The sequence below is a fragment of the Sarcophilus harrisii genome, chromosome 5 (genome assembly GCF_902635505.1).
Source record: "Sarcophilus harrisii chromosome 5, mSarHar1.11, whole genome shotgun sequence".
In the NCBI taxonomy this organism is placed as follows: domain Eukaryota; kingdom Metazoa; phylum Chordata; class Mammalia; order Dasyuromorphia; family Dasyuridae; genus Sarcophilus; species Sarcophilus harrisii.
This window is the reverse complement of record NC_045430.1, coordinates 116,815,703-116,835,405: the sequence shown is the minus strand read 5'-3', so window position 1 is coordinate 116,835,405 and position 19,703 is coordinate 116,815,703. Positions and strand designations below refer to the sequence as shown.

Genomic DNA, 19,703 nt, shown 5'->3' with positions numbered 1-19,703 from the left:
AGGGCTTTCTCTATAACTTCTACAAGGGGGAAATTATACTGGATTCTAAAATCTAAATCTCTCAAACATTCAACCAGCAATCTAACCAACATGTCTTCAGGATTACTAGTCTTGTTCCCCCCAATTTTCTCCATATGCCCACAATTTTTGACATATACCTTTTTTGCTTCCTTATTTTCCCTTTGGCCACACACGGATAAATTCCTGGTGAACTTTATCCACAAAGAAAGAATAGATTGATTTATAATACACAGGGACACAAGAAATTAAAGAGAATATGTTTAAGTGAGTAAGGCTCCTACTCTTAATGAATCTCCTATTTACTTCCCATATCTGATGGGATACCTTGGGGGATATCTAGAGTTGACTATTCCTTCTTACCACCTGCTAAATCCCATAAAATTAAAAGATCACTATCACTCAGTATTGGCAGAACTTTATTGATGTGCTCACATACTTTGCCACATGATCCTGTGAAAACAGTTCATAAAATATCCTTTGTTGTTGTTATTTAATCAGTCATGTCCTTCATGGCCCAGTTTGGAGTTATCTTGGCAAAGATACTAGAGCGGTTTGTCATTTACTTCTCCCACTCATTTTACAGATGAGGAAACTGAGGCAAATCGATTTAAGTGACTTGCCCAGGATCACACAGTTAGTTAAGTATTTGAAGTCAGATTTGAACTCAGAAAGACGAAAATCTTCATAACTCTAGACCTGGCATTGTATTCACTGCACCATCTAGCTGTCCTACAAAAAAACTCTGCTTTATCACAAATATCAGTTATCAAAATTGCACGTTTAATGGGAAGTACTTTGAAGAGTGTGGTCACATTAGGCTTGAGATATTATTTAGCACACACATTTTCCTCTCTTATATACAGATTTATAGTTTTATTCATTGTTTCGTTGCATTTATTAAGTACCTATTATGTGCCAAGCACAGTGGTACATCCTAGTGATGGTGACAAAAAACCCTAAATAGTTCCTGCTCTCCCATAGCTTATATTCTAGTATTGCTGGAATAGAGTAATATATGCTAGTAATAGAAAAGGCCTCATATAGAAAGTGTCACTTGACTTTGGCTTGACTTTGAAAGAGCATGGAATTCTAAGAGACAAAGTGGAGAAGAGAATTTATTCCAGTCAATCAACAAGTATTTATTATAGGGACAGTATTTTCCAGACCTGTGCAAAAGGCCAGAAACAAGAAATACAATTTGTCTATGGGCTTTAATTAGGCAAGCTTAGCTTGAAGATCGAATAAATCAGCCCAGAAATGATAGAGTCAGATTGTGAAGGGCTTTTCATGAAAACAGAGGAGTTTGTTTTTTATCAGAAGCAATAGAGTTTCCTTAGTTTCTTGAATAGAGGACTTATATTAGTCAACCATATGATTTGGGAAAATCAACTTGGCAAATATTATAGAAGTTGGATTAGAGAGAGGAGAGATCAGTTAGGAGGCTATCAAAATAGTCTAGGTAAGAAGTGATAAAAGTCTAAATGGTTTCATTGTGGATGGAAATTAGGGTGGAGAAATTAAGACTGGTAATTGATTGGATGGGGGAGTGAGGGAAAGTGACACAAAAATATTCTTAGATTGTAAACCAGGTTACTTAGATGGATGGTAGTGCTCTGGAGAGAAATAGGAAAGTTGTAAAGAGGGGAAGGTTGGAGAGTGGGAAAATATTGAGTTCTATTTTGAATCTATTGAGTTTAAGCTGCCATTCTTTTCTCCCTCTGATTCTTCCGGGATGAAATCAAGTGATGAGCTTCTGTGAAAAGGAAGACAGATAATCTAGATTCCTCTTCTTTAAGAAATTTGTAAATTTGCTTTTAATCCCAGATTACAGAATGTTTTTTCTTCCTTTCCTTCTTTGTTTTTGTGGATGTTCTATTCTTCAGCCTTCCCCCACTGCCAATTCAAGATATTTTGTTCTTTTTGTTGTTTTTCCTTTTTAGAGATTGCAGACCCACTTTTGGTTAAATCCATCTTGTTTCTTTGACAACCCTGAGTGTAAAGAGCTATTCCTGAAGTCCCTTCCCTTTATCTTCTATGTTCAAGCTTCCAATAGACAGTTGGTGGTATGGGACTGAAGAACAGGAATAGATTAGGGATCAATAGAAAGATATGAGAGAAATATGCACAGATATGATAATTTAATTGATGAGAATCTTCAGCATGCAGCATACTCCAATGACAAAAACACCTTATTTTTTTCCTCTAACACTCCTTGTCCAAATGTTCCTGTGGTGTTGTTTCCTGTCCCATACTCAGCAATGCTTTCTGTATTCCTTCTGTCAGTTTCACTTATGACCATGTGAATCTCCTGAAGTGTGAAAGAGTCATCTGTTTCACAAGTCTTCGTGAGGGGTTAGAGGGGTATTTCAGTTATATCTTGGACGTATGCCCTACATACAACATCCAATTTCTGTTCTGATTAGGCTAACAAATATCTGCCTCATACCCTCAGTAGAGCATCACTAATGACTTCTACCCTTTTTTTCTCCCTCTGATTCTTCTGGGATAAAATCAACTGACAGCTTCAGGGTAAATATCTTATCAAGGATAAGATTATCCTTGGGACAGATTATCCAGCTTCCACCTCTTCATATTGTTTTTAGCACTAAACTACAAAATTATTTTTCTTCCTCTTTTCCTCCTCCTTTTTATTTTTTGATGTTCTATTCTTCCATCTCCTGAAATAATTCAGATTTCCCCATTTCCAAATCAGATTTTTTTTGTTTAATCTTTTTACAAATTGGTTTTTATAACTTGCTTTCTAGCCATCTCATTAAGATGTTTATGACCAGAGGTAAACTGATAAATATTTAGCATCTAGCTATCAAAAAAAGACACATTTTAAATTTAATCTGTATTATTAACATTTTCTCATTGCTTTTTAAAAGCTTAGATAATCAACAAACAATAAACCAAAACTTAGTTTACATAATTTGCTGATTTCCAAAGTGTAAATACACTGCAGCTCCAGTGCACTTATGTTTATAGCCGTTTTTGTCTCTGAACAGTCTGCTTTCTTTCAGCTTTATAACTTCTTTTCCCTTCTCTATTTGATTTATTTTACTTTCCAATTTGTTTTGGCCATTCTGTTTACCTTTTTAAAATTTACATTACTTATGTTTTTGTTGTTGTTGAGTCATTTGTTTTAATTATGTCCCAACTCTTTGTTGGGACCCCTTTTTCTTGGGTTTTCTTGGCAAAGATACTGGTGTAGTTTGCTATTCCTTCTCCAGCTCATTTGCCAGATGAGCAAAATAATGATGCCAGATGAGGCAAATAAAGGTAAGAGACTTGGGAAGTGACTTGCCCAGAGTCACACAGCTTGGAAGTATCTGTAACCAAATTTGAACTAAGGAAGATGAGTCTTCCTAATTCCAGTCCACTGTGCCACTTAACTGCCCTGCTTTACCTTACTTTCTCCTTTTCCTACTTCAAATTTTCTCTTCAGCTCTTTTTTTCCTCAATCCTTTTCCTCTTTCAGATCAAGCAATGAATCAATAAAGATTTATTATTCGCTGAGTACTAGCTAGTTCTCTTTTTCCTCAAGTTCCCCAAAGTGTTTTCACACATATCTGCCCCATTCAATCCCTGGACTTCCTCACACATTTGAAGCCCTTTCAATCACTAAAAATTTCTTTTTTGGTTTGACTCCTCTATTCTCTTGCTCTTTTCCCCAGACAATAGAAGTAGAAAATGACTTTTGCAGGAATACTTCAATCCAGTTCCACCTGGGATCCACTTAGGGTAGTACTAGAAGTCTGGAATATTACATATATCTTTGGCTTATCAGAGAGGGGGAAATATTGTAAAGACAATTTATAAAGTCAGATGCAAATCTTTTATATTTTTATCAGATTATATAAAAACGCTGTTCTTTATTAAATGTTTTGTTAATCTGAGCACTTTCAGGGGAACCAAATGTCCTTTGGCATTTTTTCAGGAAGAGCTAGACATGTCAAATTCTAATGTTCTCTAGGAAAAAGCTTAGGCATAAGCCAAATATATTTCTTGAGAAATTCCCCAAAATAAACTTGGTTCATGTAAATCCCAAGCTTCAGTTCTGAGTCACTGGTTAAATTAGGTACATTTTCCTTATTAATAAAAGATTCTACATTCAACTTCTCTCTGGCCTTTCTTGAACCTAAGTTTTTTGCTTCAAATTTAAAGGCACATTTGGCCCTTTCCTTAAAATCTGTAACCAGTTTAGGCTGAATGGTCTTGATCATTTTACAAATGAAGAAGCAAGATTATATGCAGTGTGTGTTTGTATGAGCCAGAAAATATAAAACTTTGGATTGAAAGTCTGGACCACCTACTGTAGGGGAATTTACAATATCTGTGACAAGAACTCTCTTGAAATTGAAAAACACGAATTTATAAATTTGAGGACCACCTATATCTAATCTTTGAAGTCAGATTGAACCTGCTATTATGCATTCTTCTAAGGGCATAGTAATGGTGCTTGAGAACTCACATATTACTCATATCTGTGAGGACTACCCTAAGAATTGAACATTCAGATGCACAATGAAACTTGAGAGAAGAATATGTTCTGGATGGTACATGGGTTTTATGCTTTTCCTAGCAGTTATAATAAATATAGCTTTAGATGCTTAGTTCCTGACTGTTATGTTCAAATGCTCATTTGATTTGTTTATTCCCTCCAATTATGTACATCTCAACTCGTTCATGCCTGCCCACTGTGAGATGCTTGGCAAACATATCCAACACAAAATCCTTGAATCTTGTGGATTCATAATTTGCAGTTTCAAAAATTCATGATTCAGCCTGTCCAACTCTTTCTTGGTGGTACTTCCTCCTGTTTCCTAAAATTGCCCTGTCCTCATCCCCAGCTTCTGCCACTATTGGCTACAGACACTCCAAGTCAAGGCATTCTCTTCATAAAACAGAAAAATAGCATCTCTTTTTTGAGAGAAGGCAATTGGAAGCACAAACATTGTTGTAAAGTGAAAGGAGGGCTGGTTTTGGACTCAAGAATTCTGATTTCATATTCTAGATGTCTTATTTACCCCAGTCAAATCACTGAAAGTCAGTTAATCCAGTCATTTTTTTTCATTCAATTCTACCATCAATAAAATGGAAATAGTAGCACTTGTACTGCTTACTTGAAGAGTTATGGGAAGGAAAGTATTTTGGAGTACTCTAAGGACCATATGAATTATTACTCAGGAAAGAAACATAGGCAGCTGTTTGAGACATTTTGTGTTGGAAATAAGTTCCCTTTTGTGAATGTCATTATTATTGGTACATTAAAGTATGCATGGAATTCTCTGGGATCTCCAAAATTTATCCCTTGAAAATATGGAGAATAAACAGTGTGTAACAAGCACATAAGGAAGTTTGAAATTGGTAGTATTTATTTTAAAAAGGTATTCTATTTCACAATAATTTTGCATGAAAATGAATCCATGCAAATTCTTTTTGAAAGAAGCCAGCATCTTAGTATTTTTATGCTCAGAAAAAATAATATACGGAGGTAGGTTGAACATAAAAAATTATGTATGAGCTTGGAAATAATTCCACAAAAGCTTTACAACTTCTACAAGTTCAAAGAGGATTTTATGTAAAAAGTTGTTTTAAAATAAATTGCTAATTTATTTTTAAAAATTATTATTGACTTAATCACTGGCGCCACCACAAGATAAAAGAAGTTGTTTGGACATTGTTGTATTTGTTTCCCTCGTTGCTAAGATTGTTTCTTTTCTTTCTTTCTTTTTTTTTCTTTGCTTTCTTTTTTTTTTTTTTTAAACAGATTCCAGAACTTGCTTTGGTCCCGAAAGACATTTGTTGATGACATGAAAGTATATAACCACAGCTACATTTACATGCCTGCTTTTTCTATGAAAACAGGGACAGAACCATCTCTCCGGGTTTATTATACATTGGCAGATGTGGGTGCCAACCAAACAGTGCTTTTTGCCAATCCCAACTTTCTTCGTAGCATTGGCAAATTCTGGAAAAGCAGAGGAATTCATGCTAAGCGCTTATCTACAGGTCTCTTTCTTGTCAGTGCTGCTTTGGGTTTGTGTGAAGAAGTTACCATCTATGGCTTCTGGCCTTTCTCAGTGGATCTGCGTGAGCAGTCTATTAGTCATCATTATTATGACAATGAACTCCCTTATTCAGGCTTCCATGCCATGCCAGAGGAATTCCTTCAGCTTTGGTATCTTCATAAAATTGGAGTGCTAAAAATGCAGCTAGAACCATGTGAAGACCTCCCAAGCCCACCCACTTCCTAAGGACTGAGATGCAGGAAGTGAATGGGCCAGTGCAATGTTTTTAGTACTTATGTGTGTGACTATGCAGAAGAAAAAACATTCAGACTTATTTATGGATTTGCATAGATCACATAAGGAAAAAGAAACAAAATGCTGTGGTTTAAACATTTACTTGGAGGCTTACCAGGAAATCATTCCTTCTGCAAAATATTTTGTGGTTTGCTGTGAATTTTTGGCCAGTAAAACTTTGAAGAAAGTTCAAATGGTGTCATTCAATGAAGATCATGCTGTTTTAGGATGACAAACAATAAGGGGAATTTGGGAAATGGGAAGAGGGAATTTTAGTGATGATTGGCCAATAACACTGACTATATTGAAATCCTTCTGACTCAAAACTGGTATTTAGAAAGGTAGTTTTTACAAGCATTATTTTTGTCATTTGGGGTTGTGGGGGTGAGTGGGTGGGTAGGGAGGGAGAAGAAGTTGTGTGTGAGTAAAATAATATTGTATTCTGTAATAACAATCCAAAATGTCGTAGTTAACTGTTGTGATTGTTTTTTTTAATGTTATGTCTGTAATCACTTTTTCTTTTTCAAATGATGGGTTGCTCTTTTGCCAAGCACTTAGACAATGTGAATCCCTGGCAAATTGGAACCCACTCTGGGTATCTAGATTCTATCTCCTCTCTCTTTTCTGCTTCTTCCTCTGTTATCTGAATAATTCAGGTAATAGCTGCAGTTTTTAAATCATATAATTGTGTCCATGTTGCCCTGTCATTGTTTTGTTACTATAAAGAGACTACATACTTAAATGTAGTATTTTCCAAATTTATTATAATCTTGTTCAGAATTTGGTGTTTAGATATGTATTAAAGTTCTGTGGGATCATAGCAGTATTTAAGTTTAGTATTCCCTAAATACTATATTTCCTAGTATATTTCCCTAGGAATTTACATTATAAAGCAAGGTAGAACAATTGTCTTCTTCCTATACAGACATACATATCCCTTAATACATAATAAAGTTGTCAGTTTGTTAGGGCCAAAATTTATATAACCAGTGATGGATTTAAAAAAAAAAATCCACCATGTGCACTGTAATTCTTAGATAATAGCTTACTGGCTGTCCTCCATTTTGCTAATACAGTCCTGGGTCGGCATAAGCAATTAAATGGGAATTTTTATGGAGTTTTGTGGATGCTGCAGATGCTATGTGAAGGCCGGCAGATAACACAGGAAAAAAAATCTAGAAAATCAGAAATGCGTAAGATATATGTATAGTATTGTGTAATATCAGCAATATTTTTATCTTTCAATGCCATAACAACTCAGATTTCTATGGTAAAAAAGGGAGAGCCAAAAAATTTTACATGGATTTTCCAGATTGTGGAGATGCTGTGCCCTTATCTGCAATGTGGAAGGGATATATCCAGTGACCCAAATTTTTAGTCCCAAAAGATTACCCAGAGCAAATACAGCCTTTTCTATCCATGCCAGATATTTCTTGCATGGATATTGCTGCTCTGAATGACACAATACCTCCCATGAAAAGGTCTGTGGTTGTAGAAGAGCTCCTAGGGTGTTTACCCAGCAAGCCTGTTTCCTTTGTTTCAATGGGGAGTTATTACATTCATTATGGATTGAGAAAGATCTGCACTTTTAGAAGGAATACATACATTAAAAGATATCATAGGACCACAGGCACACTGAAGTTATCAAATTCTTCATGTAAAAACCTCAACAATAAAAATCAAAACGACCAGATAAAATAATTTAAAGGATAAGAAGTTAGAATAAAACATGGTTTTGTTAATCCATGTCATCAATAAATTTGAGACAATTTTAAAGGAAAAAAGAATGGGAGAGCCAAAATGAGAAATGGATGGTTTAAAATGTGATTATTTGTCATAATTCACTTTATACTGATTGTTAGAAGGTTATTTTTAAAAGTTTTGAGAATATTGATTAATTGTATACCAGAATCCACTTTTCTTTTTTTTGATTCTGTGTAGTAGCATAGTGTTGCAAAACATAATGCTATTAAGCTTTGCTAAATTTTCAATACATATGCCAGCCTGAATATATCTATTCTTTCAAAGCACAAATTGCTTAGTAATTACATTAGAAAACATACATGTCTAAGTATATATACCATTAAAATATAAGTATTCTAAATGGAGAAATCCATTCAAAAGTTATAAGATGCTTGTATCCAAATTAATGCCATGATTTTAAAAAAACAAACAAACAAACAACAACTCTTTATTAATCGTTTCATTAGTCTGTCTGTCCATCTTTCTCTGTAGCATTGAATATTAAGGTATATCAATATCTTTTATTATATAATTCCCAATGATGATTTGTAATAGATACATACAAAGCTATCCTAGGGATTTATGTTATTCTATCTATTCTGTGTGGACTCCAGAGGGCCAAAGAAAAAACATATCTTTTTTTTGGAAAAAATATTTTACATATATGTTATGATTCTAAAGTATTGAAGTTGAATTTTGTGATTATTTACTGAATGAGACTGCTTTATAGTCATGCTTTTTATAGTGGTCATTCTTGAGGATTTATGCAGCCTTCTTTCTTAGTACATCATAGAAATATCATCACAATGAAAAGAAATGCTAATCTCCCAACCAAATAAGAACTATTTGGTCTTAAGAATTTTAAGACCATACTTTCTGCTTTGAATCATGTTTGATCAATTAGATTTTATAGAATTACAAGAATTTTATAGAAATACAAGAATTACAAGAGATTAGCTCCAATGCATAATCAATTAAACAAAATTTCAGCCCTTTTGATGGTGAGATAACAAAGGACATCATCATTTAAAATCAGTTTACTTTTTCACATTTATTTTTGAATCACATAAATAAAATGGTACTTTATTTTTTAACATGGAATGAAAATTAAGAATACATATGTATGTTATGATTTGTTTTCCTTTAAAATCACCTAGAAATATACAAGCTTGGAAATAGTCATTGTTAAGTATAGTTAAAAGATTATTTTTCATATAAGCTTTGCATTAGGCATGTTGGCAGTCCATATTTTCTTACTGGAATCCATTTCTATATAGTCAATTTTCAATTATCTGCACTAATGCAAGAATGCTTAAATAACTTATTTTTGCTGTTGGAATAGATAATAATTGTAGTTTGCAACTACATGGCATTTTAGTTTATTTCATCATCCATACAAACCTCTAATATAGGTGATGGAAGTTGTAGTATTTCCTTTTAACCGATGAATAAACTAAGGTAGGGAAAAGTTAAAGTGATTTGCCCAGGGAGTCAAGCCCAGGTCTCCAGTTTATAGAAAATTAATTTCCCAGTTATATTTTTGCTTCAAATAACTTAAACTATCATTTCCCAGATTTCTAATTGATGAAGCCCAGGGGAGAGAGAGAGCCTGATGGGAAATAAATGGAAGCATTTCTAGGATTCAGAATTTACCACAAGATTCCAAAGAATAGATAATCTCTACAGTTACTTGAGATTAGACTGAACATGGAAAACACTAATAGATATGCTATTATATCTTATTGTCTAGAGCTATGAGGTCCCATAATTTAAACATCTGTTATTAAGCAACCAATTTCTTTCTTTGGGGTTAATAATGGTCTGGTTTTCTATATGTAGGCATACTGAATTTTGTGATTTTTAACTTATACCATGTTGGTCAAGATTAAGTATTTCTGAGGAAAGTTAATGTTATTACAAATCTTAAAATTCCTCTATCCTACCCCAAAGTGCATTCATGTCAGAAATGTTTATCAAGAACTGTTATATGCAAAACATTAAGCTTGATGAGTGAGACATGGTTCCCCCAGGAGTTTACAAATTAGTTGTAATGTATGTGTGTGTGTATTTGGGTAGACTTGTACCCCATTGACATATTTACATCTATATAAGTTTCCACCATACATGGAACAAAAAAATGAATTGGGCCCAACATAAGTATGACAACAATATCTAGAAGGGTTTTGTGAGAATTGGACGAAGAGTGAAACTTCATTTTCTATCCATTAAAATAGGAGACTATTGCACTGTCTATGAATTATCAGAGAATCTTAATTTTGGGCAGACATAAGTCAAGGATTTGACGTGGAAATTCCTAGAGGTAAGATAGATAGGAAAATGAATTTCTTAACTGCCATTTGGATTAGATGTCTTAAATATATAGATAATTTTTTCATACTTGTTTTAATCTGTGGCCTAAATTGATGTTTCATTCAGTTGGATTTTCTTATTCGTTACATTTTGTGAAGACAGCAATCATTACATTTATTTCTATATAGCCTCCATGAAAGTATTGGGGACTGGGTCCAAAAGATTCTACAGCATAGAGAAATAAGGGAGGGAGTATGTGAAGTCACACTATAAAAAGATGCTTAGCATTAAGAAATTCCATTTAAGAAAGTTAATGTTAATGTGTATGTGTGTGTTATTATCTCATCTTCTAAAATTACAAAGCAGGCAAGCAATATGTAATTGTGTGCTATCACCTGAAGACTGCTATTGCCATTTAGGCCTGCTAGGGATAATATTCAATAGTAACAATCAGAATGTCATATTTATATGAATACAATACAACCTCTGCTTATCATTACCATGAGGAAAACCAACAATGTTCATTTTACATGTGAAAATGCTCTGCAGGCTTATTATATCATTGCTCTTTAAGGTAAAATAATTTCTTATAAAAATCTTTATTTTTCTCTGATTTATAGAGGAAATAGTCACTGTGACACAACTAACCTGTATTGTCTGTATACAGATGATTGTCTTAAAGTAATATATGTTTATTGAGTTATATTCTAGTATGTACTGTGATTTTTTTTAAAGCTTAGATGAAAAAGTGTGTTTTCCTAATGTTAATTGATTGCCTATCTCTTTTTGTGCTGTTACTGAAATGCATATTGTACACAGATTCTTGTTGCCTTTGTTTTCCTTATTGCATTTAGGATAGAGGAGGGGGAAAAGGAGATAATATCTAGCTAACTGGGGCTTTAGATGTATCAATCATATTAAACAATCATCTCGTTCCTGCCTCAAGATTTCTGGATTAAGTCATGATAAATTCATGTATTTCCAATTTCCAGATGTAGAAAAAAAGTAGAGATAACACATAATACTCATATCTTTCCACATCTCAAACTCAACAATAGAACTCATTATCCTATCTGATAAATCTGGCTCTTCTCCAAATTTTTCCATTCTTTTTGATGGTACCATCACCTTTGCAATCATTTATATTTACATGTTGTTGACTTTTCCCTCTCCTTTACCCCACTCTCCATTTCCAATTAGTTGCCAAGTCCTATATTTTCTACCCCCATATTCTTCGCATCCATTATCTGTCTTTTGCTCATATAACTGACCCCTAATTCAGATATACATCAACTTTCATCTGATCTAAGAGCAACAGTCTTATAATCAGCATCCTTATTTTACTCTTCCCCCTCTCCCTAATTCCTCTTTCACACAACTGAAAAATAAAATGTATTAAGGTATAGATTATGGACCACTTATTTAGACCTAGAAGAGAGTATAACACCCACTCTTTTTCTTTATATCCCCAGGTATTCCTGCAAGTCCTCTGCAATTTGGCTCCAATTCACCATTACATACTTATTTCACGTTACTTCCCTTCAGACGCTTTACATTACTACAAAATTGATTTGCTAGCTATTTCATAAATTTATCATTCCTCATCCAATCTCTGCTTTGGCATAAGCTCTCAGCCATGTCTGGATGACAATTCCTACCCAGCTCTATCTCTCAGAATCTGTAAGACTCCTTCAAGGCTTATCATAGAAGCCATCTATTATATATGAAATCTTTCCCGATTCTCTGATTGTCCAAATGCTAGTATTCTCCAGCCTCTAATTATCTTGTATTTGCTTACCTGTACATTAGAAATTGAGATGAGCTCCTGGATCACAGAAGTTGTGTTTTTGTATTGCTTTGTATCCAGATAAGCTGAGCATAATACAAAGTTCTTAAATGTTTGTTGATTGACTGTGACTGACTACTCCAATAGAATGTAAACTCCTTGAGAGTAGTGACTGTCTTTTTTTCCCCTTGATATAGTTACTTAGGTATAGAAATTATTTGATAATTTTTTGATTGAGTTAAATTAAGTGAAATGGAAAATTGAGATAATCTCTCACATTAACACAGTAACACAATCTGGTTTTACCTATTGAAGTATGAGGAGATAGTGCTTTGGAGGGAATTGAATCATCTAATTCATTGCTTTATTTTATTCTCCACTTAATTTAATATATACATACACATATATATGAACAATTTTAGATAAACTTATGGTAGCAATATAAAACTTTTAAAAAAGGAAATTAAAATTCTTGCCACAAAAAAAGAAAATAATAATGATCCAGAATAAAAATTCACTTCTTTAAACATCCTTCAGTACAATTTATACACTATAATACCCAGCAATAGTTAGAAAGCCTGAGTTCCCAGACAGTGATAGTTAAGCTGCATAGATGAGATGATGATAATTCAGTTGATAGATTGGTTGTCCTTTGCTCTCAAAGAGAACCAAAATGACATCACTATGTTGGAGTAAATTGAATATAGACAGGATGAAGAGCAAAAGGAAGAAACAGGTCAGCATCCCTGACTCTTTCTGACCCAGGTACTCCTTTGGTCACATTTATATTCATAAAGAAAAAGGAGGCATTTGGCAAGGCCTGAATCCTTTTATTTTTTTCCAGATTATAGCTAATCTTACACTGACTTTTCATGATTGCATAATATATACCAAGGCCAGATTAATCTCTTTTTGGAGAGATAGTGGGGAGAGCAGTTTTTTTCATTGCTATAGGGAACTTCTGGTTAGTATATCTTCTCTCCCAATGAATATTAAAAACTCATATTCTTAGAGAATTGTCTGGGGCAGGAGTGAAGAGTGAGAAAGTGGGAAATAGGGGTTTTGAAAAGTTAAATAGCTTGATAAAAGTTACTCAGTATGAGTTGAAAAGCAAAATTCAACACACAAATCTTATGGACTTCGAAGATAGTTTTTATTCTTTATAATGCAGCTCTCATTATGACAATAGTCATAGCATCCATTAACTGAATAACTGATCTTAAATTTAACCGAAATAGCTATTATATATAAATTCAACATTGCTCAAAGTGGTAGATGTTTTTAATAGAAGTATGTAAACATATTGAAGATGTAAAATTATTCCAGAGAACAGAAGCCTAAGATTTTCTTGAGCTATTTGATCAGGAACTATATGCAAAATTTGCAGATTTAGAATTTTACAGGTTCTAGAGTTTTTCATAGTTGTAGCAACATCCTATGATTTAAACTCCCTTCAGAATTTATTAACCTAAAAGCAATAACCTCATTCAAAAACCGTCCTTCCCAAACTGCTCCACACCATCCAAATAACTTCCAGTAATAGCACAATGTAAAGTCAAGATCTCTTGTTACTCTTATAATGGTTTTATTCCCTTGACACTCCTCCAGATGCAGGGAATATATAGAAGATACTCTTCTCTCTTTCAAATATAGTGCATAGATCCTTCTTATCTTGATAACCATGCTATTAATACCTTTATCTAAGGGATAGATCAATCCTGTTAAACAGTCCCAAACTGACTTGGAACAATTTTTTAGGTCTAGAAATTTAACCAGTTGAAAATCCACCTGATTCTAAAACTGCCTAAGCTGCATATTTTCTGCAAAAATCACATTAGATGTGCCCATTTGTTTTGTATAATATTTTTTCACTATTATACAGAAGAGATTCTTGGGATGGGGGAATAATATTGGGAAATGATAATGGATTTTTTTATTCTCAATATATTTTCATAAACATTTCCCAATCACATGTAAAAAATTAACATTCATTTAAAAAAATTTTGAGTTCCAAATTTTCTCACTTTTTGCCACTTCTGTCTTACCTCTTGAGAAGGCAAGCAGTATGATATAAATTATATATGTGAAATCATGCAAAACATATGAAATGACAGTAGTTTTTTTAAAGTCATAGTATTTTTAAAAAGAATATAATCTCATTTACTTTGTCACATGCTTTGATAAAATCCAGATAAAATATTGCTATAGCTTATCTATTGACTGTTTAGAAAAGACAGGAGATTAGTATGATCTATTCTTAATGAAGCCACATTGACTTTTTTTGACCAGAACTTTCTTTTCTAGATATTCATTAGTCATCTCTTTTATAATATGTCTTACAATTTTTGTTTGTGGGGAAAAAAAAGCTAAGAGTTGGATTATTTTTTTCTCTGTCATCTGCCAACTGCTTGTTAGACATCTTTACCCTTGTAGATATCTCAATTTCATTAGCCCCCAGTGAAACATAATAATTTTCTCTTCTTATTTTTCTAGTTATATTTAGAAAAAATATACCTAGCTTTGTAATTTCAATGGTATCCACAGCTCTTCAGTCTCCCTCAATGGCCCCCCAAATCTAATTTTTTCCACATCTTAATGATTCTTCTTCAACATTCTCTTGCCCTTCTCCTTTTTTCTCTCTCCTCTCCCTTTTCCCATATACTTCACCTTCTCCTTTCAGATAGTCACCACCTGACACCTCTCACCTGAACTTTTAAAATATTTTCCTGATTGGTCTTCCTCCAGACTCCACTCTCCCTTCTCCCCTCCCTTCTCCCCTCCCTTCCCCCTACCCCAGTCCTGCCATTTCCTCCACATTTCTGCCAAATTCATATTCTTTAAGCACAAGTGTGGGTGACTATATGACTCCTCTGTTTAGGAAGGACTAATAGAATAGCTTTCTAGTCTCCTGGGATAAACTACAAACCTCTGTTTTGTATTTAAAAGCCTTCACAATTTCATTCCAAGCTCTCCAGAAAGATCACAGTTCCCCCCCTCACTCATAGATCACATTTCCTTTCACTCATTCCCCTTCTACACTCTTCCAACAAATTGGTCAATTCAATCCCTGTTCTTCATATATAATAGTCTATATCTCAAAGTGATGTGTCAAAGGCAACTGATATCTACTTGTGAGAGTTGATTGTTATATTTTTGGTGTGAGCATTTACACCTCAGAAATTGGCAAATGCTACAAAGTAGGGTTGCTCTATAGTTATGATGACAAACTAGGGTTATCTAGTTATGATGATTTGTAGAATTAAGATATGATGGGAAACTGTTAATGCACATTAAATTTTAAAGTATATCGTGCATATGTGAAAGGGAGGGATGAGGGGGGAGGGAGAAAAGCTGGTTGTTAAATACTCATAATCATACTACTGTTCTCTTACCAACATGAATTTGAACAGGATGTTCCTCATGCCTGAAATGTCATTTCTCACCTTAAATCTCCAGAACTCCTGTTTCCCTACAAAGCACACCACCTACAAGTGGCCTTTCCTGATTTCACCAGTTGTTAATGCTGCCCCCCCCCCACTCATGGACCCTCCCCTTGATATTATTTTGTATTTACTCTATATGTTTTGTATATATTTATCAATGTACATGTGGTTCCCCACATTCCCTCAGTAAAATGTAAGCTCCCTGGGAGTGTAGCCTGTTTGACTTTTGTCTTTGTGTCTTCAAAGCCTAGCATAATGCCTGGCACATAGTAGGTGCTCAATAAATGTTGGTTGAATTAAATCTATTTCCTCATCCACTCCAAGCATCATTTAGATTTTCTTCGAACCCATATTTCCCTTAAATGCTAAAAGATATTGACTGGTAGTGATGGTCCCATCAGAATTAAAGAAGCATAGAGCTAGAGCTAAGAGACAAGAAACTAGCTAACCCCATTCCTCATTTACAGAGAATCTGAAGCCCTGGGAGACTGACTAGTAGAAAGGGTCAGAATGATGGTGACAATGAAAGTTGATACTACAGATGATAATGCCTCAGTTGGATTTGAGCCCGAGTTTTGAAGGCAATGTCATCAAAGTATAAATTCAGCAGGTTCTGTCAAGTTGAAGAGGCTGAGGTATGGGAATGGTCATTCCCATGGAGTCACTGGTCATTCAAGGACTTGCCTAGCTGAGTTGAAGAGGCAACATCATAGCCACAAGGTGATGAAATTTCTTGGTTTTCTTTTTGACAGAGCAACCCATGAAAACTCTCCATTCAGTGTAATTATGATCTGTACCTGGGTGAGAATGCAATGGATTTATTGCCCTTTATGTTCAGAAAATTTTAATTCTCCTTGAGTCAAGACTTGAAATTGCTTAGCTGACTCTTTTAGTCTGGGTGATAGGGCATTCTCTGGAAGTCACAGGCAGTAATCATGATCTTATAAGAGGTTGCATTTGAGATAAGCTTTTAAAAAAAATAGAAACAAGCTCTGAAGAAAGCAATTTGATATCTCAGAGATAGAGTATAAAGGGAGGCAGGAAATAGAGTCTCTAGTGAGAAACGGCAAGAATAGGAAGAATCCTGGAGCATATCCTTCCAGAGACAAGTGTATGTTAGTGTATGTTTGATAATCCAGAATAGAAAACTAAAAAGGGCCAGTCAGATAGGAAAAGAAACAGGTGTCAAGAAGCAGTGTCATGAAAAGCCAGGGGACAGAGCAAATCCAGGAGAGGGTATGGGTAATAACGTCAAAAACTGTAGAGTGATCCAGATGGATGTAGACTAAAAAGATATCATCAGATTTAGCAATTAATAAATCATACATATATTTAGGGACTGCTAGTGATGTTGAAGCAGAGAATAGAGCACTGACCCAAGTTCAAATCCAACTTTATTAATTGATACTTATTAGCTTTGTGACTCTGGACAAGTCACTTAACCTCAATTACCTTGCAAAAAGAAAAAAAGAAAGAAAAATCACAGATGTATTTAGTAATGATATTTCATTATCTTTAAGCATAATATGTCTTTAGAGTTTATTTCTCTTAGCATTGTGGATTGTTAGCATTATAGTATTGGAAGGCATGCTTACAGCTTCTTTTACAGAGATAAAATTAAATTTAAATTGAAATAGATAAATTTATAATGCATAGTGAATTTTCCCTCTGTTTATTCATTTACATTTTAAATTGAAACTAATTTATGCAGCAAATTGCTCAATTTTGTTTTCTTGTCCATTTTATTATTTTCCTTTTTTTTTTTGAAAGGATAGGAAAATCCATTTCCACTTTACAAGTATTAAAGTTTTTTTAAAATTTCTTTCATTTAATACTTTTGGTGGGTTTTGTCCACTTATTTTTTTTCTCTCTCTCTTTTAAATTACTTAATGTTAGTGATTAATTTATACTACTTTGCTCTCTCACCTAGTCTCTAGCATGAAATTATTAATTTTATTACATTATCTTTACTTGGTCTTTGTCCATATATCCTTTTCTTTGAAGTATTTATGTGTACACAAGACTCCTCTTCTTTGGGATCTTGTTTTTTAATAGGAGTGACCAAAAATCCCTTACTCTTATTTAAAGCTCATTTTTTCACTTACTTTTTAGGTTCAGCTTTGCAAGATATATTATTTTAAGGTGTAACTCAGTCTCCTTTTTTTTTAAAATATAACATTACTGTCTCTTTGATTTCTCATACAAGAAGGTCACTTCTGGGGTACTTAGATTTATTTTCTTTAATAACTGAAGGCAGGACAAGGCTACAATATTTGATGTTTGACATTGAAAGTCTGACCAGTTAACTACTATATCCTTTGATAGATAATTTTAACATGGGTTTATTTTTGTGGTTGATTTGTTGATTCTATAGGTTTGTATTTTACTCCCTATTTCCAAAATATGTGTTCAGTTTTCTTGTATTATTTCCTGACATAATAGGCACTTAGTAATATTTATTGACTGATTAAAGGTTAACATTTAGGAATTTTAAATTTATTTTTCTGAAAGATATGTGATCTTTGAATTATCTCTATTAATCCTATCTTCAGGGTCAGCTGTTTTGAACTGTAAATAACATATTTGTCCTTTCAGTGTTTGTCTTTTGATTCTGTTCTGTTAATGTTTTCCAACTTTATATTTTGAAACCCAAAATTGTCATTCTCTTTTCCCCAACCCTACAGTTTTGAACAGATTATCAATCATATGCTCTAAGTCATTTACTTCCTCATTTGTTTTAATGACAAACTCTTAGTGAGTTCTTGTTTGCAGACCTAGTTTCTGTCCTAATTTTTGCTTTAATTTTCATCTTAATTTATTCATTGAATTTTTATTTTTCAGGATCACAGGATAGAAGCCTCTCTGGTCAATGCCTAAAATGAATATCTGTCAAAGCCAGTCATTGCAGGGACATAGCACGACATACATGGCAGACTCAGTATAATTAGAACATTGGATACTTTATATCCTCTACTATTGTTTTAGAAAGGTGGTTGTTTTTTTTTTAACCTTGAAGAAAGTGTTTTCCAGCCTTCTCTTCCTCCTATTATAATTTTAATTATTTCATATGGTCTATTCCTTATTACTTTGAAGTGCTTGGGATGGGAAGTTTGCTGAAAAGTAAGTACTTTGCTCAGCCATCTATCCAGTCAGCGGTCTTTCAGTTTTAAATTGGTCAAATATCCACAGTTGATTTTTTTAATAGTATAAACTTTTAGAATCAGAGTTATGACTGCCTAAACTTATAGAATATCAAAACAAGTAGATCAATAGATTATCCAATATTAGGGTATTTGGAATCTATCAAGAGAAGAGGACACTACCCATTCTCAATTTGTGTTAATCTCTAATGTAAAAGAATCCCAGATTTGACAGGATTCTCTGCAGTTAGTGTACACAATCCACTAGGGGGCATCCAAAACACAGTTTGACACAGGGCAGCATGTTTCTAATGGTAATGACATTTAAATTGAAATGCAAACAGTGTTGTACAGTCGCATAGAAGTGATTTTCTAAGTGATTTCTATGAAATCGCTTCATGAAGATCATTCTTCATGACTGTATATTTTTTGGAAAGTTTATTTAATATTACCCCCAGTTACATTTTAAATAAATTTTTTACAAATCTTTAACAAAATTATTGACTTCCAAGTTCTGTCCCTTATTTCCATCCCCCCAAATAAGAAAACACATTTGAAGTTAAGCAAAACATTACCATAAAAGTCATGTTGTGAAAGTAAAACATAGATCTCCTACCCTAATGAGGAAAAAAAAAACAAACCTCAAGAAAAATAAAGTATGACAGACAGAGAAACAGACAGAGACAGAAAGAATGCCTCAATCTGTATTCAGACATAATCAGTTCTTTCTTTGGGTATGAATAAGATTTTTGATCATAAATCCTTTAGAATAGCCATGGATCATTGTACTTCTGAAAACAGGTCATCCCAGAACATTGCTCTTACTTTTTATATAGTACATTTCCCATTGCTTGAGTTTATGAAGAACTTTCCAACATCTACAGTATCTAAATCAAATTGTTAATCTGGAATAGGGGTAGGTAACCTAGGTCGTATGGTATTCTCCAATTTC

At 33.7% G+C, this 19,703-nt stretch overlaps 1 protein-coding gene across 5 annotated transcripts in view; it reads left to right on the top strand.

The window, feature by feature from the left end:
• The window catches only part of ST8SIA1 (ST8 alpha-N-acetyl-neuraminide alpha-2,8-sialyltransferase 1), a 124,172-nt gene that overhangs the window by 100,683 nt on the left and 3,786 nt on the right, over positions 1 to 19,703 (top strand). Inside the window, exons 5-7 of one of the 5 annotated variants that reach the window (XR_004229545.1) lie at positions 5,795 to 6,670; positions 16,079 to 16,331; positions 18,453 to 18,600. Coding sequence is in view for 1 of the 5 variants with exons in the window: in XM_023504498.2 (XP_023360266.1) it covers positions 5,795 to 6,281 (487 nt within the window). In the remaining 4 variants the exon portion in view is untranslated. Of the gene's footprint in view, positions 1 to 5,794; positions 11,204 to 16,078; positions 16,332 to 18,452; positions 18,601 to 19,703 lie in introns of those variants that run through there. The other 4 variants (XR_004229547.1, XR_004229546.1, XR_004229548.1 and 1 more) reach the window with 4 other exon arrangements.